The sequence below is a fragment of the Trachurus trachurus genome (assembly GCF_905171665.1).
Source record: "Trachurus trachurus genome assembly, chromosome: 15".
Taxonomy (NCBI): Eukaryota; Metazoa; Chordata; class Actinopteri; order Carangiformes; family Carangidae; genus Trachurus; species Trachurus trachurus.
The window spans coordinates 13,932,563-13,956,996 of record NC_139906.1 but is presented as its reverse complement, the minus strand read 5'-3'; the positions used below and the strand labels follow the sequence as shown (position 1 = coordinate 13,956,996).

The 24,434-nt window shown below is 40.9% G+C and overlaps 1 protein-coding gene across 1 annotated transcript in view; it reads left to right on the top strand.

Moving 5' to 3' along the window:
* Positions 1–480: 480 nt before the first annotated feature.
* The window catches only part of LOC310997734 (VPS10 domain-containing receptor SorCS3-like), a gene marked incomplete at both ends in the record, with an annotated part of 40,590 nt that continues 16,636 nt past the window's right edge, over positions 481–24,434 (top strand). Inside the window, 7 exons of the mRNA XM_083987525.1 lie at positions 481–1,011; positions 17,064–17,131; positions 20,875–20,974; positions 21,140–21,298; positions 21,464–21,537; positions 22,452–22,516; positions 23,154–23,272. Coding sequence (XP_083843651.1) covers positions 481–1,011; positions 17,064–17,131; positions 20,875–20,974; positions 21,140–21,298; positions 21,464–21,537; positions 22,452–22,516; positions 23,154–23,272 — 1,116 coding nt within the window. The remainder of the gene's footprint in view (positions 1,012–17,063; positions 17,132–20,874; positions 20,975–21,139; positions 21,299–21,463; positions 21,538–22,451; positions 22,517–23,153; positions 23,273–24,434) is intronic.

Below are 24,434 nucleotides of genomic sequence, written 5' to 3'. Positions count from 1 at the left end.
TCCATATAAAAAGACTAAAAACTCTGTCGTCTCAGGCGGTGATGAGACCGTGGAATAATTTCATAATCACTTCGGGTGATTTAAAACATTTCAAGTCGTTTTTTTCTTCTTCTGAGCAGCCTCATGAACAATGAGCTCTATCGGTTCCTGCAGTCACTCTCCGTCGGCGCGTTCGCGTGATGCGCAGCGCCTCCCCAACTGGTCCCTCACTTTGACAAATTCCTGGACGTGAGCGGGTCTGCTGAACGGCTTCTTGCTCCTAAAGATGATGCCTTGAATATTTTAGAAGTTGAATCACATCTTTTTTTTTTCATTCTCTTTGAGAGACGATCAGTTTGGAAGAACACAATGGGACTGTGGTCATTTTGCAGTTTTTCTCTTTTGGCTTTTGTGTTGATCTGCCCCTTTCACTCCAAGTTTGTGGCTCAAGCGGAAATAAGTTCACCCAGAGCAAACGGCAGATTTTATCGCGTGGAGGTTATGCAGCTGGAAGCACTTGTAGCCCAAAAGTCAGAGGAGGTCAAAGTCTCACCCGAAGACGACAATCTCACAAAAGTTTTTACCGCGTTTGAAGCGGGAGGTGTCGGTGCTTTGAAACCGAAAAATTACAAGCAAGAGGGGATTGAAACAGCCAGGGGAGCGACTGCTAACGAAACGGCACCAAACTATCACAATGGTCTCGAAATCCCTAATAAAAAGTACGATAACATTTCCGAGGAAAACCAAAGGCGACCTACAACCCTTAAAAATGTGGCAAAGAGGAGTGTGGGTCCACCATACGGCGAGAATGTGGATAGGAGTATCAGCGGTGAAGCGCAGTCAAGAGAGAGATTTGTGGAAACTGTCCAAGGTGTCTCCAACTCCAAAGCCGAGTACCGGCGCACCGGGGAGGAAGCCAGAGGGTCGAACCCGAGACAAAGTGAGCCTCACCTGGACACTTCTACCTTTGCTCTGTCGGGAGACTCGGCGCACAACCAGGCGATGGTGCACTGGTCCGGACACAACAGCAGCGTGAGTTTTAGTTTTGCAAAAACACACACACTTCAAAGATTTTAGAGAACACGAAAAAGCACCACACCGCGCGCCGATTATGCTTGTTATTTATGTTTCTTTCAGAAATGCAAATTATGAGTATTTTGAATAGATATACGTGTATTTGCCTCATTTTTACGCACAGCTGTTTCAGCGCGCACGAGGGAAATCCGTCCCTCCAAATGAATTATTTCAGTCTTTGGAGACGTGAACTGAGCAGCGCGTTTGCTCTTTTCCTCTCCATATCTGTGTTGTCAGTTGTTGCCTCCACAGAGCTTATGACTGTATGCGCATTACGCACCTGCCAGTCCTGATGGACACGGCTGTGCACTTGATCTGTGCCTTTTCAAACCGGGGTGGAAACATTTCGTACAACAAACTATTTCCCACCTGAACTTTAAATTAACAGTTAACCTCCTCCCAGGTAAATTAAGGTGGCACTGAGTTATGTGATGGCACAGACATTTTGGCAGCAATCACAACACATTAATTATTTATGAAATAATCAAGTGATGTCTCTCGGGAAGGTGCAGTAGCTACAATTAAAACGGATTGTGTTCAACCTGGCCCCTAATGTGACGCTGATGAGACACAGTCTGACCTTTTGGCAAATGAGCCATGCCTTTGTCGTTGACATTTGACTCCCATAGTTCATAGTAATCTAATTGCCTGGATGGACACAGCATTTCAACATGTTTGTTGTTGAGATTGTGCCAAGCTTTGCACTTCAAAACAGGCTGATGGGAATGTGCACAACTTAAATGGATGACAAGACATTGCAGCAACCCCCCCACCCACCCTCTCACACAGGCAGACACACACACACACATCTGTACACACGTAGCTGCGTGCACACTTTGTGTTATTTTGCACACCATTTTACCACCATAAAGACAACGCCGTGGAGATTTTATCTCTTACTTTACTTATACAGCATGCTCAAGTGTTTGTAAGCACCAGCAATTATCAAGCACAAAGATCTTCAAACTACAAACAGCCTTGTACAAAAGGAAAGAGCTTCTCTGGCTTTTTACCTCGGGATATTCAGATCACCTTATGTGCTGAGCAAATGGATGTGTGGTAGAGAAACATTAATCTGGGACTATATTTGAAGGTTTGTGTGTCCCAGAAAGTATGGAAATATTCATGCATTATGAAAAAAATGCAGATGTATTTCCCTGGATGGATTACATCAAATATATTTTCTTATCGGGCACATTTCCTGTTTGGCAATATGTCATAACGTAAGAGACAACACAGGCTTTGGCCGCGGTGATCGATTGGTGTAGACAGTCTCTCCAGAAATACACCCGAAATGCACCTAATAAAATCTGATTTGTGGGATGTAACGTGAAATATGTTGTTGGTTTGAGATGTCTTCACCATCAATGGCCTTTTGTTCTGCAGGACACTGTTCACTTGATCATCACTGATGGGCTTGTCACTGCAGCCAGTCAACAGTTTTGATTTATACAGTCTGACTCCCTGTCTGTGGTCCCAAAAGTACGACTGAAACTGCTGAGTTTAAATTGATGGCATTTTATGACTAGATGTTAGAGCTCGGGCTATATTAGATGTAAATGACTGATAATAAATCCAATCTAAAAGGGACATTTGAAGGAAAATTACTTCATTCCTGTGGTGTAGGGTAGTTCTATCAAATATTCACTTCAAGACTTTGCCTGTGATCTGGCCAAGATGTAAAATCCCACAGGGAGTGAAAGGGGAAAGATGTAGCAGGTGATGGTGAAAGTGCCAGTGGGGGGATGTTCATAGTTCAGATTTGATAAAAGAATTTCAAACCGCAAATCTGTCCACAAATCTGTCTCCAGACTATTATTCGATTTCTGTGATTGTCTGAGACATCAAAGCCTGGAGTCATAGTTCTCTGAGAGAAAACATTGATTGGATTTGACCATGGGAATAAAACATATACTGCACGAATACCCTTAAAAATTCATGCTTCTTAACTACATGTACTATTGATTGACTGTGCATGTTTCTCTTTAAGCCTGCCCTGAATGTGAATGGGGATGGAGATATAAAGATTTATCACTTCTAATGGCAAAAATATAGAAACAAATAGGAATTAAACTAATTAAAGTAATACACTTGGCTGGGGATATCCTCTATGGCAAATACAATTTTCAGTCTTTTGCCTCACATGGGTGTTCAAGCTGTGATATGACTATGTTGGTAATCTTTTTAAACAAGCATTGCAGCACATTCTACTCTCAAGGGATGCAGAGCCCCCTCCCGCCCTCCCTGAAGGCAAAAGTCTTAGTGTGCAAGCCAGCTGGTGATCAGGGAGTTATTGGTTGCCAAATGATTTGAGGCTCCTGATTGACCATTTTTTGCAAGCTCCTCACAGACAGCTGACCAAACTAGGCCACCGTGTTGAAGCTGAGGACAGTTAATGAGCATCTTTATTGACATCGTATCCCCATGAGCCTCTGCTGCAGAAATGATACTGTATGTTGGTGTAAATGATGTCCACGTACCACGGGAACAAGGGTCTGGTCACTGGCCTGCTTTAGGAGGGGCAGAGCATTGATGAGGCCGCCTATTCTTCTTCGCCATGGACTAAATCTCTGTGGCTGTTTGTTCCATTTGTTCTAAGGTGGCGAGAGTCAAACCAATCTGTCAGCTCTGTTACATCGTCTTTTCATGTGGAGTCTGACTGGGAATCGGACAGGCCTCGTGGGCCGCGTTGTCCGCATGCTTAATCAGAATGAGCCCGTTATTGTTGAACATAATCTCATCGGCATAAATAGACAATAAAATAGAGGAAATGGCACAGCCCTAGGGGACACGTATTTAAAACTGGTTCATTAGATAGACAGCCATTCCATTTAACATGCTGGAGCTGGTTGCACAGAAACTCTTTGATCCATAAAATCAAATGGAATTGGTTCCCAGTTCACAGAGGCATTTGACCAGAGTTTGTGGGTGTTACCAGATGATGGAAAGTGCATTAAACAGCTGCCACTGTTGAGGTGGTAAGATACAACAAAGGTTATGCAATTAAAATTTTGGTGACGATCCCCTTTTAAAGGTCCCAAATTGTATAAACTGAGATTTCAATGTCTTTTCTTATTATACAGCAGGTGTGATAGATATAATGTGAAAGTATCAAAACACACAAATGCCACATTTAGAGGCTGTGTTTTAAAGGGGAACTATTCAAGTCTGGTTGCTTTTTTCTTTGTTTTTTTCCTCTATGGAGCTCCCCCTACAGTTTCGGAGTGCATATTTTTTACTTACGTAAAAACTGACAGCTTACCCTCCTCCCTCCCCCTCGGCCATGTGCATTTGTTTTCAACGAAGCTAGCGAGAAGGCAATCCGTGGAACGATGTCTACCGAGGTGGGTAACGTTTATTAGATTACGGATTACTGGGCATGTTTGTGTCATAGTGTCGTATTGAAGTCAATGTTTCTTGCGAGATGAGAGCTGAGACACGAGGTCGGAGGTGCTGATCTTGCAAGGTTGGTTTTCGGCCAAGAGAAGGTGGAGGACAGAGAGCCTCCATTCTCCCCCTAACAAGTCATTTAACCATCACGATGACTCCGAAGCTGTTTAATTAAGATGCAAATCTTGCATAGTTCCTCTTTAAAACGGGCCGTCAGGATTTCTGTAATACTGTGGTGTCACAGTTAGCACCCCGAAGCCACACCCAGCCACACGTTTATTAACAACATCGCATTCCACTAAGCTAGAGAGCTACAAGGCAGTAAATGTTGGGAGGCTTGTAATTACACATCCTTCCCACAGATTGTAATATTAGAGACCATTGGCTAAAGTTTATACTATTACTGTAATTGGAGAGGGTGGGCAACCCCCTGTGTGTAGCTGTCTCTCTGTGTAACGGTTCCTCAAGGAAAAATCTTAAAGAAACCGATTTCTTAATGAGACATTTCAAACAACAGCAGATTTGCCTGGTTCTTTCTACCCTTGTACATTTACTGTGTGATATATGGTGATGCTGGAACAAGGGGAGTCCATCTTATCTGTTATTGGTGAGACTCAGCACATTTTTTTTGTCCCCATCTCTAATGTTTCCTCACTTCGCCAGACCCCCCACCCCCCCATCCACCTTTCTCTGTTTTCATTGCACACTTTAAATGTCCAAGGACGCCATGATTGCTTCCATCTTCCATCTGTCTGCTTGCTGCCTGGGATGAACATATTCAAACAAGGAAATCTGGAAGTGTAAACACTAGACTTACAAGTTCAGGTGTGAGCTGAGAGAACTGGTTTGGTTTAGGATCAGGTCTAGGATTAGGTTGGGATCATCCTAAGACTGGTTTTGACGTCTAAATAGGTTCAGGCTAAGGTCATGGGAAACACACTTCATTTCCCTCTCATTTCATGTAGATTGATTGGAATTTAATGCCCATCAGAAAGTATTAAGACTTATCCATATAAGCTTGCATTAGTTTAGTTACTTTTTTGGAAATATTGTTGCATTTTAATCCAAATTTTACCGTCCAGCTCATTTCAGCCCTGACTGACCATCACCATTTGCACCTGCCATCAAGTTTTACTAAGCGGCAGTCGCTGGCAACAGTTTTTTCCCCCCCTCTGGTTGGCTATGCAGTGCGTCAATCATAAAACGGTCAGCCAATCAGAGGAGAGGTTCAGACCAGCACAGAACCGCCCTGTTCCTGCCAGAGCTCCAGAGGGAAGCCTGAGAAAGATGTAAAATTATATTAATATGTTTTTTTGTACTTAAAACCACAAATATATCTTCTTATACGTAGATATCAAAACTTCAAATAAAACACAGTAAAAGTGTAAAATACTGGACCTTTAATAGAAAAACCACAGTATCCTCAGTCAAAGGGGGCAACATGTGACCTTATAAAACATTATATTCATGCACTCTTCATCATCCTTTGCCCCTTTTGTTGCTGGGTCAGGAGATTTTTACTATTATTATTATTATATTACTATTATTATTATTACCATACTATTTATACTACTACTACTTTTAACACTTATGATGAAAATCAAAAGGGGTGGAAGTTTTAACATTTCACTGTGAATCCTTTTCCTCCTGTTGTGTTAAAATATTTTGTAGAACCTAAACATATGGAAATTGCATTTGTGTATATTAGATAATCTTCAGATTTTTCTTCTAGATTCTCTATTTGTAGCCAATGAAAACAAAACAAATGTCGAGATAACTTTTCGTTTTCTAATCGGCGTTTCCCCTTCTACCTCCTTGTCCCTCGGGGTGTCAGCACCATAAACCTGCTCATTAATCCAGCCCGTCTCAAGCCTTTAGGGGTGCACTGTCCACTGATGTGATTGTAAGATGTTGATAGAAACTGCAGCTATCCTGTGTGCTGCTATGTGAGAGTGTAGACTGTGGGTTACTACAGTGAAAACAATTGCAAAGTCTGGGCATTTTTTAAATGTTTGCTGAGAAAAAGGGAAGTCATTTTCTGTCATTCCTTTTCCCTCAGCTTCATTTTATGGCACAGAGAATTGAGGTTTCACCCTCTCTGTACTAATAATTCAGTAAAATCCCAGTTTTTACTCCTCAAATGACATGCATGTGTGCCCTTTTTTTCATTAATCATTTGTGCTTGGGGACCATAATGCATCACATCAACATAGGCTCTCAGCACTTCCTCAGCACTTAGTCTGTAGTTTTGCCTCACAAAGTGCATTTTAAGCAGCAAATAAAGGCCTGGTATGTTCAAGCACCCTGTCATGGCTTGATTTCTTTGTGCCTCTCCACAAGTCACAGTCTTTCTCTTTCTCTCTCTCTCTCTTTCTCACTCACTCACTCACACACACTTTTATGTTTCAATTTTAATCAAAGTGACAAAGTGGGTGCAAAATCATATTTGACAGGTTTGCATGTGATTAATTAGTTTAATAACTGTCGCAGTGTGGGAGACACAAACTATAGCTGTGATTAGGTTATGAAAACAAATTTATGCATTTTCTGATTGGGAAAATCATAAAATTTGAATTCAAATTGGGAGATGTTTTGCTTTGTTCTTTAGTTTCATTACTCCCCAATATCAAGCGAACCGAGTGACCCTGGATCGGTAACATTATCCTGCCTCGAAGCAGCACATTGCCTCAAGCAGCCCAGCAGTTACTATCATGTTTAAAGATGACTGGGATTGCTCAGGTGGCAGTCGGCTTAAATAATGGTTTGACTTGGCAGTTTACACTGACAGGAATGTATTAGCTGAAGGTGGGCGAAATGCTTTTTTCCTATCCAGTGAGATACAAAAGACCCAAAACTGAATCACCACACACACTCGCAGTGCGCAATCAATGGAGATGATGGAAAACTTCCAAACACAAAATGACACATTTAGAAAACAGAATACGCGCTCAATGGGTATCCTGGAACAAATCCTTTACAGTAAAGTGACTGGTCGCTTTTGCTTTGAACCAAAAAGAGGGGGGAAAAAACACTTGAGTTATTGCTGAAATCAGAGGGACCATAAATATGATTCTAAATTATGGCAATTATTCAGATTTCAATGACAAAATATTCATCAACATTTTGCAGAGCTATGACTTGACAGAGCCTACACATCATTTGCATGAGGTAATGATTATATTCAAGTGGATTCGAACTGTCATCAATAAGTATGTCATGAGACTGTAAATTATTAAACTAAGCATTGGATTTGAAATAATATCTAATTGGGTTCTGGCTTTACTACCGCTACCATTTCCAGAAGCCAGCCGTCTTAAATTCTTGATTTCATGCTGTGCTTTGCTACTTGACACACTCTGACAGTTAAATTGTGTCGCTCACAAAGTTTAAATGGCCATCTTTGATTATAATCCCCCTCATTTTTAATTCTTTTCTCTCTTTCTTTGCCGTGTATTTACTGTTTCATTCAATATTCCATGCAGGTAGTTGGTGTTTCGTCTTATCACATCCGATCTATATTAAGTTTAGTTGTGCTGCATGTCTCTTTCTGATATGGAGATGTAGTGGATAGTGTAGATGACTTACTGCTGCTGTGAGGACGGTACACAAAGCATATTAAACTTGGTGTGACAAATATGGATCAGCCCGTCTCTGAAATTAATATGCTTGAAAAGTTGTTTTCCGCACTTTACGTCACGATTAAACAGCATTATATTTGAGTGTTTTCATGACAGAGCAAGCAAGTAAACAAAGACAAAATCAAACAAACAAATACATTGCTCAAACTGTCACAGTATATACAATTCCAGTTAAAGGCGTCCATGTAGGATTCATTTTTCAATGAATATGTAATTAGATGAACGCAGCAGCCAAGATGATGTTTTCTATCAACAGAATGAGGAAATGTTAATTAACAGTATCTAACAAGTTGACAAAAGTTGATACAGAAGATCTCTGCAAGATTTTTCCAACAACGTATTTTATTTATTTTCCCGGCTTGTAGAAATCAAAGCACGCTAAAGCAGTTCATTACTACGATGTGGTGTTCGTTCATCTAATAAGTTAAGGTTGTGGAAAGATGGTTCAGTGACTTGAACCATGGGACACAGTGTGTTGACTAAATTAACATTTAGCAGAAACTACAATCTCGTCTTAACGTTAATGCTTTTAAGTACTTTTAGTGTTAAAACTAGTGGTGTTCCAGTACCATTTTCTCCTTTCCAATTCCAATAACTAAACTTGAAACCAACCATGGCAGTAAAATCTGTATGCTGCATGGATGTGTGTTGATTTTTATTGTTGTGCTATTTTTGTGTCTCAGTTAAAGACCTGGGCAAATACATGAATGCCATTGAAGCTTTCTTTTATTATCTAATCTAATATTGTCTAATCTAACTATCAAATCTAATATCTCTGACTGTCAGTCATAGAAAAACTAATTTAGAAACAGAAAACAAATTTCTACATCAGTTGTCCTACACTAGCTTTTACTCCAGTGTTAAATGTTACCAAATTGCTGATGCTTTGCTGCAGCAGTTAGCTGTAGCACAACTTCTCATGAAGGCTCTTAAAGTGGCAAAGGACAATTGATTTCTGGGTTAAGAGTTATTTTATCCATGTGTGAAACTTTAAAGCTTGTTAATAAATTACTCAGTATCAGGTCAGTGCACACACTCACATACTCACTGATACTTGACAGCAACAACTCAAGCTTAAACCTAAACCTTTGTGGGACTTAATACTTAAGTCCTGCATTAGTAGGCCCATTGATGTTACAAGATTTGCTAGACAATAGTCAACATTTTCAATCAAACAACAAGCATCGGAGATACTCAGGCTTTCTCTGGATTTTAGTAGTTATTCTGTGGTAATGTGAAGGATTAAAACAATCTGTTTTTTGATCTACTGTACCCAGTAAACATGATCTGAAAGTCCTGGAAAGTATGTCAACAGCTCTCAGATAACTTAAAGCAGAAGTGAGTGATCCGGTCGTTTTCGCTAATGCTGCGTTCCAGGCAGGCTTTTGAAATCGTAAATTACAGCTTCAAGTCACAACTTACGACTTTGTAGCGTTCCAGGCAACCCACTCGTGTTTTTCCGACCTGTTTTACCGGTGAAAGTCACTATAACGGCCACTCGTAACTTCCGACCGGTGAACTCGTACCAGATCGAACTGGTACCACTTCACGGTCGGAAAAATACGAGTTTCCTTGAACGCACCATAACAGTCCTCGTCGCTACGTCACCACATTCACGGCGTTCCTTGGCTGCACACACAGCCCTGCATGCCGTTCTCTCTCCTCATTGGATAAAAACTGTAGGATACGATAAATGTTTTCTCTTCGGCTCAGAGCAGAGCAGAGGGACTGAGAGACCCGTGTTTCAGTCCAAACACTCTATGTAAGTGATTGCTGTCGGAAGATATAACTATTTAAGACTTATATTAAAACAAATATATCACTCACTTCTGCTTTAACAAGCCACTAGACCTCATTGTAATAAACTCAGGTGACCTTTCCTGTTGTCGGTCATCAGATATTAGTGGGTGTTGAGCCCAGTGAACCCAGTGCCCTGTCGGTCTCAGTCACAGCGCCTGGAGAAGAGAAGGGCCTGATCTACTAGATGTTATCTACAAATTTTTCTCAGGGGAAAAGTGGCACAAGACTCTTAAAACAAAGCTTTCCCACCCTGACTAATACAAGTAGTATACTGTAGTTCACATGCTATGAAAACTACTCATTAACTAGACCTAAGTCCTGTACAAGAATGTGATATTCTATTTCCTAAAAAAGACATTCACACTGAACATCATCCTGTATGTTCCACTCTAAACATAACTGGCAAAACAAATATGTAGTATATAAATATAATCTGTAGAAGAAATAGAGTGTAAAACCGAATGTGAACTAAACCTGAAAGAGTGGCTGGTCGCTGCTTCTACACATTATGAAAAATGCAAATAAGTGACAAGAGGGGGAAAAAAAGACAAAATGGGCAAGAGTGGGACACATTTAGCTCATGAACTGAGTCTCACAGCACTTTTGGCAGAGAAGGGGGTCATTTTAGGTGAAGGGCTCCTCTCCTTCCAAAATCTCAATTTGGACCCCACAACTACCGCCTTTGGCTCTGGCTCAGACACCCACCCCCCCGGGGCAGAAGCCAAGCCATTAGGAGCCAAAGCTGTGAGGGAACAGAAGAGACAGGAATAAATGAATGGTGTTACATTCTTTAAAGTTGTCCAAAATGCTAAGTAGTGTTAAACCCCAATAAGAGACTGTTCATTTCTCTCAAGATTTCATATTATCATTATTTATCAATGTAGATTTCTAGTCTCTGTTATGAAGGATTATACACAGAAAGAACAAATTGCAGTCATGGTGGTGTACCTTCAACCTTCAACTGAACACTGAATATGAGCAAACAAGAATTTAAAAAAAGCCTGTCATAGTAAAATGCTAATGTTGTATTTTTGGCTCTCCACACCACTTACAATGCATCAAATTAATTTCAAATTGCACAGGATGTGACTAAAACTTTGTCAAATGTGTCAAATCATTTAAATGACTTCTGAAATTGCCATCAAATTTGTCCTTGAATACTGCGTTCTTTGTTTTTCACCTTTTTGTGCAAATGGATGTGCACTGTGCCGCAAAGCCATCATCAAAACACAGGAGGAAAAATGTGTACCGAGCATATTCCTATACCAGGTCCATTAAAATGACTTTCACCGACTTTTTTACGTTAAGCTTTTAAAAAAAGAGAAACAAGAAAAGAAGAAGAATAAAAAGAAAAAAAGTGAAGCAGAGCAATCACAATCTTTTTTCCCCATTAATGGCAATTTATTGTGCATTGTTGTTAGCATCGGAGAGACATAACATGCCCACAAAATCTCCTCACAATGGAGCAGTATTTGAAGTAAAACCCTTTTATATTCAGCCCATTTCATTAATTTCCCTGCCATAATGGACTGAATTGATTGCTGAAACCTCTCAGGCTCAAAGCATCAGGGCTATATGACCAAAGCTCAGCAGTCGGGAGGATAAGCAAACATACACACAGCAGACTAATGCACAAGGGACCTTTTGCTGGGGTTTACTTGATGAAAGCAGCATCCCCGGGAGTATGTTTTTACCCACAAAAGTACAAACAATCAATCTGGTCCACAGATAAGATGAGGACAGAGTAAGGCCCTGCTTCGACCGCACCATTTCTCTTAAAAGACGTTTGTCTTTTTTGCTAAGTGCTCTGCTTTGGAGATGTCCTCACAGAGCCACAATCAAGATGTTATGTTTTCATCCCTCCACCCACTCACAGTGCAACTTGATTTTGGCCTCGTTGCTGTCAAGCCTTTAAGAAATGTATGCAAATTTGCAACCAATACTGTATTTCTTTTCTCCGCAGGTGTTTGCATCAGATAATTCCTAATGGATGCATGAATATATTAATCTAACGAGAGAGAGGAGAAGTTACACTTACAGTGTTGGTTGCACTGTGACTCTTAAGTTTTTGTACAGAGATCATCTCTCTGTTTATGCTAGTCATCACGATGTTTTTCTAAAGGCCATTTGGCTCAGAGGAGGAAACTAAATCTTTCTTTTTTTTTCTCTTGCGCTTGGCTGGTGAACTTTTCTTTCAGAGCACGAAAAATGAAAATTAAACGTGATAGTCTACAATGGACCTGGAATGTTCTAAGTGTGGGTTGGAGATCCAGGCATTAATTAGCAAGTTGACTTAAAGGAAACAAAGTGTTTGTCAAGTTACTCAAATGACTTTTTTCTTGCCCTTGGCTTCTGTCTTACTTCCGTTAATGAAGTCGAGAAAGTAATGAGATTAACAACAAATGAAACAGGTTTTATTTTTGCAACCACAGGATTGCATTTGCGTGAGGACACCGTGATATGCCAGTGTTTTACTGTCTGATAATGGCCACCGTACATAACCCCCCCCCCCCCCCTTCCCCCCAATGGATCTGCATTATTTGGAAGACTTGGCTGTTCCCACTGTGTCCATGCTCTCAGCTTTGAAACCACTTCCTCTGCTTCTTATTTGAAGCAGCGATAACAGAGTCATTTTTGGGGTAATTATGAATAATTATGTAGAAGCTGGGCATCAGTTACCTGCAGTCACTGATTGTTTTTGGCAACTTGGGACCAGTGGAAACATGTTGTGAACAAAATGCCGACAAATCATCACCTCTTGAGAGGAAATTTAGATTTTAGATCCTTATTTCCACATTATAACATTAACATTATCATTCATTTGGTGTCATGTTTGTGTATTCACCTTGATGAATGTGTATATACATTCATTCTTTGGGTTCTGGTTTTTGGGCTCAATGAGCTCCTGAGGGAAATCGCTGGCCCCTTAGCTGCCAAATGCACCGCTATGTTCACTAGCTTGTCACTAACTGTTTCTGTCTGTTGCTGCTGGCCCTGAAAACCACGCCCTGATAGTGGTGACAGTGAACCAAAACGGTAAAATTGTGGTCTAGATCGAAAACCACTGAGCTGAAACTCAATACACAGGTCTGTAAAAAACGGAGAGAGGAGTTCCAGTGTTGTATGTTCACTGCTGCTGCAGCTGTTGTGGCTACATCTCTTCCAGAACAGAGATGTCATCTCAGCGAGGTGCTTTTCTGGTTAAGTTGTTATTATAAATGATTAGATGATTATGTAGTGCAGGACATCTTCTCTCTTGTTGCAAAATAGGAAAGCACACACAAATTCACTCACACGCACTCTGAACAAATGCATCTGCACACAGCCCAGATAAACAGAGAAACACCTGCACTCATCGAGTGTCGGCTTGTGTTCAATTCAATCACTCAGCGGTTTCAAAACCCACCTTCAGTCTGTTTATCAAATCTGATAAGGTCACAGAAACTGACCTCCAGACAGCTGACCGAAAAAGGTTGGCATATCTAAGAAGAACACTTATTATGAAAGCTTATATTTAAGAAAAAAAGATTTAATTGGTGTTGACACATTTCAGCGCGTCTTCAGACATTTTGATATAGTGGTTCGACTCGGAGGAGATAAATAGACAGGGGTTACTCCCAGGAGATGGCTCTGTCTATGGATGTGTTTACCCTACAGTACGGTATACAAAAGCTTATGTGTATTTATGAGAATGTAAATGTGTATCATTTTAGCCGTGAACTTTTCAGAGGATGCTAAAGGTAAAGAAAATAGAGATACGTGTCAATGCTTCTCTCTGAACATGAGCCGTTAGCAGAGTTATCACAAAGAGCCTTACATCATTCAGTGTTTTCAACTTTGTGGGTCCCTTGGAAATTAATTTAGATCCTTCAGTTGTCCCCTCGAGCAAGGTTCAAAAACAGTGGCAGATCTACATGAAAGTGGCTGCATTTCTCACTTTTCTAAAGATTGTTCCTGCTCCTGATGATGTGTTACTCCTGAGCAGAAAAGAAACAACAATCTGGAGGTGTGATGTGTGGAGCCGGTGTCCCCCTTTCTTTCCCTCGACTACCCAATTAGACAGGAATGATGTTTGAGGGGTGCTGTCTTAATGATGCTTTACTGGGGGCTGCATGTGTAACAGGTTTCATTTGAAGTGTGGTGGTGTTGGAAAGCACAATATACCTACTCCAATGATTAGATTTTATTAATAGCCAGTGTTATAGTACAGACAAAGATGATTCATGCCTAAATTGTGAGCTGTGTAGAAAATCGTCTGCCCTGAGACATGATGTTGAGATGCCTCTCACGTCCCACTGAAGCACTCCAAAAATTTGATATTTCACTTAAAATAAATATTTAAAAAAAGAAGAAGAAGAAGAAGAAAAAAAATTGATAGGGATTTTTTTTGAAGATTTGCTTTGGTCCAACAGTCTGTGTCTGCGAACGCGCTGTACATGCATAGGCTGCATGGATGAACGACTGTGCAAGTGGCTCATGTGGGTCCGTGTGTGTGTGTGTGTATGTGTGTCATTTGCATCGAGCGGATACGGTATATCACAATGACATTATGGCTGTAACACCTGCGTTGCCATGGAGGCCGTGTCTTCAGCCATTCACCCAGTTAAAAAGTGTTGCATGGTCAAACGGCACCTGACTGATGCTCTTTTTTTCTTTTTCACTTCTCCGTGTATGCGTGGATTCCTCTTTTATATGGCAAATGCAAAAGAGCCACAGCAAGAGGAAGTACCAGAGAGCTTGTTTTTGAAAGACAGAGAAGAAAATGAAAGAAAGACAGACAGAGGGATTGAAAGAGAGAGACAAGGAAAAAGGGGGAGAGAAGGAGGGAGAAAACAGAGTCAAAGAAGGGAAAGAAGGCAACAAGAATAGAACGTTAGGATAAGAGGATGACTAAACCCAACTCCTCTGAGGGTGAGAGCCAATCTGAAAAATGATTGGTTGACTTTCCCGAGGCAAAGCTCTCTTTGCTCACATCAATAAAACATAAACATGAATAAATGCACTGCTTTTGGCCTTCCAGGGTCCTTACTTAATTTCATGTATGCAAGTGAGCGATGATATGCATGGAGAATTGTATTTACCTAGAAGGCTCAAAATAATTCTGGAAGCCATTTTGTGTTTGTTGGTTCCCGGTATTTACATAAACGCACAACTTCACCATAAACTCGTAGGATTTTTTTTTATGCATCTAATGCGGCTTCATCTGACAGGTTTTTTTCACACTGCGACTCGCACATCTGCCGTCCAAGTCATGCGTAACCTACCCCCCCCCCCCCCACCACCACCACTACCGCCACCACTGGTCCCAGCATTTGCATGTATAGTAGTTGCTCCCTATTGACTTTGAGCCACAGATGCAGAGCCTATCAATAACGCTGAGGACGTGGGAACACACAGTCTCCGGTGATGTACTCTTGATGTATCCACTTAGGGACAAATCATCCAAACAGTCATCTGCCTCACTAGTCGGTTGGTCCCTGAGGTAGAGCTTCACTGACCCAATTCAGCAGGTCAGCTTTTGTTAATGAGTCAACCGCACAAACACGTTGACAGCAGTTAAGACAAAGCTCCTAATGGCAAGTGCTGCATCAGTGCTGTGAGCCTTTTTGTTATCGAGTTTCGCGGTTTGGGGCTTCTTTTTTTTTTTTTTACATCCTTTTTTTTTTTTTTACATCCTCTCATTTTACATCCTCATCTGAATTGGTGAACGTTTGATTAAATTGGATCCACGTGCAAAATGGCTCAAGTGATTGAAACCCATAAAACTGTGAACGTCTATTTGTTGCTCACACCGTTAATTCGCTGTGCTATTTGAATTCCTTTGGTTAGGAACGAACTGCCTCTGGTTTGACACTGATAAAAATCAATTCCAGATTCAATTTACCTTGTAGTATTTATAATGTCCCGTGACACCGAGTCATTGTTGTTCATGGAAAAGAACTGAAGAGACAAACGATCAACAGTGTGGCAGAGTTTTTCTCTTGTATCTATTTTTCAAAGCAGGCAATTAGGACTAACATCACAGCCATTTAACTAAGTCTGTACTCCAAATTGATTCAGACTCCAGTGTTGGACCTTGCAGACATGGTGCATTTAGTTATGCAAATGCTTATCTCCCTGTGTGATTGGTTAATTAACCTGTAATGCAGATAGTCCCAGCCAAGCACAGTGGCCGTTTGATGGCTAAATTGTGGGTCAATTGGGTTTTTAACATTTTCAAAGCAGACTTAGAGGCATGTCTTTGTTCCTCTGAGTCTTGTGTGGCTTTTCTCAGTTTAATGACTCGTTCCACGGGTCCCATAAGGTTAATGCGTTTAAACTCACTGTAATTGAGCTTTTGACCTATCTTTCAGGCATTAAAAAAAAAATTGTCATATTATGCCGTGTTTCTGCTTCTTGATTCCTCCTTCCATGCCCTGCCCCAAACTCTCTTACCCTACCCCCCCCCCCACTCCTTTCTATGCTGAGTTATGAGCATCCCCATGGGAACTCATTTATAATGCCATTGGAGTGACAATAATGTGTTTGCACACCATTTCACTCTGCCCTCTGTGCTTTGGCAGGCTTTTATGGGCCACATTTTTGCTTTCCCAGAAACACATTGTCCAACCATCCTCAGAGAACACGCAAAAGCATTTAGCCCAAACTGGAACTGGATGTCTTCCAATGAGTAAAATAACACAACATCTTCCATCAATATTTGAGATCAACATTTGTTGGTGCTTTTGCAGCTGAACTACTTCACTATTTTGAAGGTAAAAGCGAGACACAAGGTAGAAAAGAAAAAGAAAAATGAGAATGAAAGGGGGCGTTGCAGTGCAGCCACTTTGTGCATTTCTTTTCATTGTTCACTGAACAGTTAAGTTCAGATTTTCGCTGTCATGTAGGTATCATTCCACATGAGATACAGACAAAATTTTTGACAGCCCAATGGATTTTTTTTTTTCAGATCCTGCCACCAGCAGACTGACATATGCTGTCAACACCAGGTTCACTTGTCATTGCTATAATATACTGTATGAGGTTGATATTTATTAAAAAAGTGATGAGGCAGACATGTTGTATTCATTCCACGTCATTAGGTATAGACAGGTAATGTATGCTAGTGAGGCATTCATGCAAAGACTGTTTAGACCAGACCCTGGCATATAATTAAATGTGTCTGTTGCTGTTATGTTGTAGGTGATCCTGATCTTGACTAAGCTGTATGACTTCAACTTGGGGGCTGTCACCGAGAGCTCGCTCTGGAGGTGAGTTCATTTTTAATCGCTGCTATTTTTCCTTTTCCGACTAAATGGAAAAGTTACGGCATCATTGCAAGAATTTTATAAAAATGCAAAAGTCCCTAAAAACAATAAGAATAATATATTCATAGAGCTTTCAGTGCGCAGTGAGTATGATTTATGGTGCTCTTCCTTGCTAGGATATGAACAATCAAGTCAAAGTGGAAGCCAATATGAAGTATGTTTTAATAAAGCAATCTGAAGCAGCTCTGGATGACGCTTCCTCTCTGCTTCCCACAGTCCCATAAATAACACACCTAAGACTGAAGTGACCTTTTGGAAAAGGCCCAACCTATTTTCTGTCCATCACAAGAAAAGAAACTTTCTGAAAGGCTATTTTTGAAAGATAAACCGGAAGACTTATCTGAGAGATTCTGCGTTAGGATCTGTGGCTCGTTTCCTCTGACCTAGAAACTTCTTTCCAGAGTTTTTTGATTGATTGTCATCTGTAACCTTTTGTTTCAGAAGCAATTGACATGCAATTGCGACTGTATAGCTCCAGTAATTCCATTCAGTATGTATTGGGAGGTGAGTTACAGTGCCCTGTCAGGTCATAAATAAGAATGGAATTCATTAAGGATTATAACATAGAGCACAATCCAGCCTTTGATATGCCTCTTTTCTCACCTCTCCCATAGCCTGCAGAGAACTCATTTCTTTCTGAAATACACGTGAAAAAGAGACCATAAGTCCGCCAAGCATAGAGATTCAAATTAATATGTTTCACCAGGGGCTCCTGCAAGATTTACACCCGACTTGACACGTTTTGATATCCCATATTGTGTACAGGAGGTCTTCCATCATCAAGGTGTCTGCTTAACAATGGCACCATGAGTAAATTAGAGTGTACCTCAGGGGGTGCACAAAGGCTCTTAGTATGTGTATCAGAGTAGCCGAGATTTGAATGTTATGAAAAGAAATGGGAGTAAATGATTTCTGTGATAACACAATAAATGATTTATGACTACAGCTCCGGGCCAGTGTTTGGTGGCAAAATGCAATGTGCAGATCAATGGCTTGACTTGCAGGAGCTATCTAAACACGCATCAAGTCCCTTTATGTTTCAAGATGATTGTCTTGTCTAGTGAGGAAACTTCAGAGTGTTATAACATCAGTCAAGAGTCTTTCTCCCACTGCCACAATCACGGACGGATGTGCCAGGCGAAAAGGAGTGCTTAAGCGCAAATACAAATGTGTTTAGGGGTAAGTCTTTGAAAACAATGTCAACAACAAATGACACGATTCAGATTAATGCACAGACAATGATGGCAGACTCTGGGTATCTATCCAATTATGCAGTGAAATTACATTTGGAGGCGCTCAGGTAGAACTGAGAGCGTGGATTGGCGGTTTGTAGCAAGGACAAATATGAAGACTGGGATGACACATCTACCCTTGTCATGGGATGCATGAAAGAGCGAGTATTTGTAACATGTTGTGACAAACCTAAGTGATTTTTTAAAGACACAGGCCATTAATTAATGAGGATCAAAAAGTAGATGATTTGTTTGTGCTCTTTTTTTTATAATCTTTTTTTTTATCTCCTTATAAATACATCACCCTGAACCTGCATTCATCACTTTTGTGTTGCTAATTTGTTGGACTGTTGCAAAAGAAAAGCACACTCAAGCTGTCCCTGCTGAAAAGGAAAGTGAATACAAAGAGGATGAAAACTGAGAACAAGTGCTGGCTATTCTGGCATTAATTTAAGATAAAAAACTGTATCAAAGGGGATTTCACTGCTGCTCTGGAAAGGCTGTCTTCAAATTCCTTCCTCACTGTCTTCACTGCACCACTATCCACTAGCATAAAATGTGAGTAATGGCTTACATCACTCAGAGGGTTGGCTACATTCAAGGACTTTGCCACCGCTGGATGTTTTAGCCTTTAAATTACAAATTGCATTTAGTGTACTTATGCTAGTGCTGACCATTTGCCAACGCATATGTGGAGTTCATAAATTGATTTCCTTCCTCTTTCTCATGCAGCCGCTGGTTCCATTACATATATGAAGCGCATGAATCAGCTTGCAAACACGTGACATTTGCTTGACATGTGTAAGGTGAATGTTTATTTTGCATATTGTGTTTGTCAAAGCTGTATTATTGCTGCGCTGTATTGCAATTTCTAGTGGGAAAATGCCTAATGATTATGTCAAACTTTTTAATGCTGCTCTTGATCTCCATATTTGGAGCTGCTTGTCAAACAGCAATGGAGTCGGAACTTCTTTAATGCGGCAGCAGGAAGGAGTTCTCAGATGAGCCCCTCTGTGCTTATGCATGATTATACCACATAAATACGAGATACTTTTCCCATAATGTTCCAATAAGCTTAAAGTGCCCGGGGTTTTTTTTTTTTTTTTTGTAAATGCTGTTATTTTTAAATTCAGTGTCACCCATGAGAATGCTTCACGTGCATCCCTGAGGCCTATAAGAAACCTGTTGAATACATTTCCCTCCTCATAAAACATTTGTAAGGCCGATGCACTGGGCGATTTCACAACCTGCGTTGTTTATAGTATGTATGTTTACACCCATGCTAATGTCAGTTAGCAGTCAGATACTTGTATCTTTCAGCTCTCAGGCTCAAATAAACTGGGGGTGGGTCATAACCTGCACCCCCCCCCCCCCCCCCCCCCCCCCTTAATTTGACAGACACGACACAATCTTTGATGTGTACGTGTTTATTTGCTGTGACTTCTCCTTCACCTTCACCATTTAACATCGTCCTTTCCTGCACCTGACCATATTTCACCTGTTCATTTTGTGCTTCTCTGTATTTTACAGCTTGCATGCACCATACATTTGAATTACTGCCTCCTGCAGTCGACAGTGATATGTGTCCTGTCACCCTGTGTGTTTGTGCATCTTTAGTGTGTGTGGTGTGCACTCATAATGCTAGGTTTAACCAACTGTGGCGCCTATTGGTCCAGGAAGTCTTTGGACAAATAAGAACTGCTTTAATGAAAAGGGAGTCACAACTATTTTCTGAAGTATCATGAATCAGCTGTAATTGAGCAATTAACAATCAATCAACTGATCCCCCAGTGTTGGGGAACTTGGGGAACTTTTGCTCTTTTGTTTCTGTTTGAAAAGATTTACTTGAGTAATTAAAAACACTGAGGTTACTTCAGTGTCTGGAACCTCTTGATTCAAGTCCCACAGTGTCGACAAAATCAGCTTTTTGGAATTAGAGGGTAAATTTGCATATTGATGTCACGATACAGCTGAGAACATGATTATAGGTCATTTTAAACTTGATTTTCCTCAGTCACATTCATTCTTTTTCACCACCAACCTGTGCTGAAGGATGGCGGTTGAATACCTACAGTACAGTACAGTAGATGACCGGGTGCTGAAGTAATAACAGCACATGTTTTCTGTGTTGCACATTTCTTGCAGCATTGCAGCAAAGTGCTTTACAACAGCAGCACACACAGAAAACAAGCCATTAGGATAAAGCTAGTCTCTGCACGTTGATTTCCCCCTCCTTAAAGTAAAAAGGCTGTCTGAATGGTAGAAAATCAATCTAAACACATATGCTTTGGAGATGCAGTCACATAAAGAATAACTGATTTGCAGTTAATGGGCTGAAACATACCAGACCATCGGTATGGTGCTTTAAAATCTGTTTCAGGCAGGTCTCTAATGGATTTTTCTTTTTCTGTATATCAAACAAGGAACATGTTTTTTTCTTTTCTCTGTAACCAGATCCACTGATTATGGAAGCACCTACAACAAACTCAATGACAAAGTGGGTTCAAGGACAGTTTTAAGTTACCTGTACGTCTGCCCCACCAACAAACAGAAGGTCAGCATTCCCCTGTTGCTTCCGTCTCTCTGATCTCTCAGACACTCGCTCCTGACATGAAATTGCTTGTCTTTTTTCTTTTTAAATTGCTGTCAAATGACTGTATCTCTGTCTCTCTCTCCCTCCTCTGATGCCATATCCCTCGTCTGGCCTTCCGTACTTTAGATAATGATGCTTAGCGACCCAGAGGTAGAGAGCGCTGTTCTCATCAGTTCAGATGAAGGGGCAAGCTTTGAGAAGCATCCCATTAACTTCAACATCCTGAGCCTCCTCTTCCATCCGGCACAGGAGAACTGGATGCTGGCGTACAGTCATGACGGCAAGGTTAGCTTCTGACTGCATCCTGAATCAACTTATAAGTGGAGATGAGATATTCTATGATGCTGAAGCGTTTGCATTATTTTAAAAAACTTTTGTTTCCATGTGATTTCTGCTGTGGATGTGAATGAAGTGGATGAGGATGAAGATCAGCCTAATTTTATCTTGCAGCTGTACAGCTCAATGGACTTTGGGAGGAAGTGGCAGCTTGTTCACGACAACGTGATGCCAGGCCGATTCTACTGGTATGATTATGTGCATCCTATTTTTGTACGGTTTTCGTACAGTGATTAATTATAATTTGCATAATGACAGTGTTCATGACCGTAAGCTGTCAGGAGGATCCCGTGACCTCTTGTCAAAAACACATCGCACTGGCGGCAGTCGAGCATAAAACGGATTATATCCATGTCACGTAGACATGAAGGAATATTGTGCTTTTTTTCCCATAGCACAAACATGACATGCTGTTTTTGTTGTCGCTGTCATTTAGTAATCTCAACTGCTCAGGCACAAGGCAGTGAATATTGATGTGAGCCTGTTTATCCCTCTTTGTCATGGCATGTGTCAAACCCAAGTGTGTGTGTGTGTGTGTGTGTGTGTTTGTTTTTTTGCTGGGAAAAGAAAGGACATTGGTTGGAGGACATCCTCTCCACATGCTTGAATAGCGAAACATTTGATAAATAAGAAAAGCACAGCGGGTTTACCAGCACCCGAAAGAATGCATTATTTGTGCTCTTGAAAAACATTCATTCATGCATATTACGTCAAATACTTATTCTTCAAGATGCATTTGCAGCCACCTACAATTTTATAACAACACATATTTGCAATTGTAGATATTCATGGGAATAGCTGATGTTCTGCCGCCCCCCACCCACCATTTCTTGTTGTTTCCTGTGTTGATGCTGATGATGATGTTAGTGAATTGAGATTAATTGCTGCTGGTGCCTCAGATCCTAAACGGACTGATTTACAGGAGATATAAACATCTTGTTTTGGTTTCACTGAGTAGAGTTGTCCATCTGCAGCTGCGAAACTCACCCGAGCATTTTCTAACTCTCCTCTCATTCTCGTTTTTTCCCCCCACTTCTCCTCCCCCCTCCTCCACCTCTTTCTACTCTTCTCTCCATCTTCTCCTCCTCCCGCATCTTCCAAGGGCGGTAATGGGTCTGGACAAAGAATCAGATGTGGTCCACATCGAGACGCGCACCGCGAAAGGCCGTGAGTGCAGCACTCCAGTCTGCCACAGTAGCAAGACCCACAGGACCCCTTGCCTCTCATTTAGAGCGAGGTCACGGGGAAGATGAGACTCGTTCTGCTGTTCAGATTGGTCCCCGAAGGTCTAGTAAAGCAGAATAGGTGTCTCCTGACAAAAATGGAGAGTTTTAGTGGGTTGATTGATGTTTCTTCTCCTTAATCTATCCCCTGTGTCTCATAGACAAACTTCAACTTCCCTCTTACAAACAGCATGGTATACTCTGTTACTCCAATTATGGAGGTTTTCTGCATTGGAAAAGATGCTCATATTTCTCCCGTGGTGGGAAAATCTGTATGTGAATTAGCATACTGTACAAACTCTTTTTGTCTCACACAATAACGTCCTGAACTTTTTTCTTTTTTTTTTCAGTAGTCTGACACGCTACAAAAACAGCTTCTACTATATTAATTTCGTATCTCAGTTCATTTAGATTGCGGCACTGTCTTGTAGTCGTTCTCTAAGATTAAAGTTGTTTCAGAACAGTGAACTTTAAGTATATTTATTATATACAGTACAGTGCCCTCTCTATAGCAGCTCCAGTGCATATAAAGTAAATGGTTGTAATTTACTTCTGATTGATTTCCTTTTGCCTCTTTCCAGGCGCTCAGTACGTGAAGTGCAGAGCCCAGCGCTGCACAGACGGCAACAGACAGTACCTCTTTCCTGGATACGTCGACACCAACTCACTGGTTGTGCAGGATGAATATGTTTTCACACAGGTTTGCTTACTGATAGATTATATCTCTGGATTAAACTAAACTATGTCTTCACCTTTAACATTCAGGCTGCTGAATCCATGAACTTTGATTTTCTTTCATTTTTCTTTTGTTTTTTTTGTTGTTGTTGTTTTTATTTTTTCTATCTTGTGCATCCAATTCATGCTTTTCCATCATAACCCATATAATGGCTTTCTCCAACACACCTGTTCCCCACAGGCCCAATGTGTGTTTTGATTAGGTTTTGTCTCGTTCATGTGAAGGCACACTCAGTGTTTGAGTTTCCGCACAGACATACTCCATGCCTGAAAAATGTGTTTGCTTGCTGAGAGCACACGACAAAGGAACTGTGAATAGACAGGTTGGTGTCCTTATTACCACTCACTCTGACTTTGACTCCAATTAGACAGTGGCAGGCAGGGTCATTATCAGAAATTTAATTTTCAAATGCCCTCAACTGTCATTGATTTCCATTCTCGGCAAAGCAATTTTCTCTTTCTTGGTCAGCCTTGATGCATTTGTTCATCCTTGGTAGACTCCAGCGTTGTTTCTGGAAAATAAAAATAAGAGGAGCGCAGCTCTCTAGTGCTCTTTTTGTAGCTGATCATTCTGCGCTCTTTCATTTTGAATAAACACCTCTAAATGTTTGCTCTTGGTTTTTAATTTATTTATCCTCAGATTTAATCTTTTGATATGTTACAGCAGCTATACTTTAGCGGTGACCCAGTTTCACTTTCAGCATCACTTAATCCAGAGAATTGATTGGAATGGCTGCGAAGTAAGAATGAAAATGTATGAAAAAAAAATTATATATCACAGCATGGTTCAGAAATGGTGATTCAATAAAATGCCCAAATTGCATTTAGCCGAGATGAGATTGACCGTCAAGGCAGAGGCAGACATGAGGAAGATGCTGGTGAAAATAACAGGACACACAGGGAGAGTGTCTGCGCGGAGCTGTGGTGGCACAGATGACTTTCTTGTGACTTTCATTGCTCGGGGCAGTTGGATTTAACTTGACAAAGAGTAATGAGGTTATCGATTGGGCTACAACGAAATAAGCAGTCTTCAACACCTCCAAAGTCTCATGGGAGAGAAGGAACAGCCAAGTGCAACATCCTCAAAAATGTGGTCTGGGAAAATGCAGCTCATTGATTTTCGATAG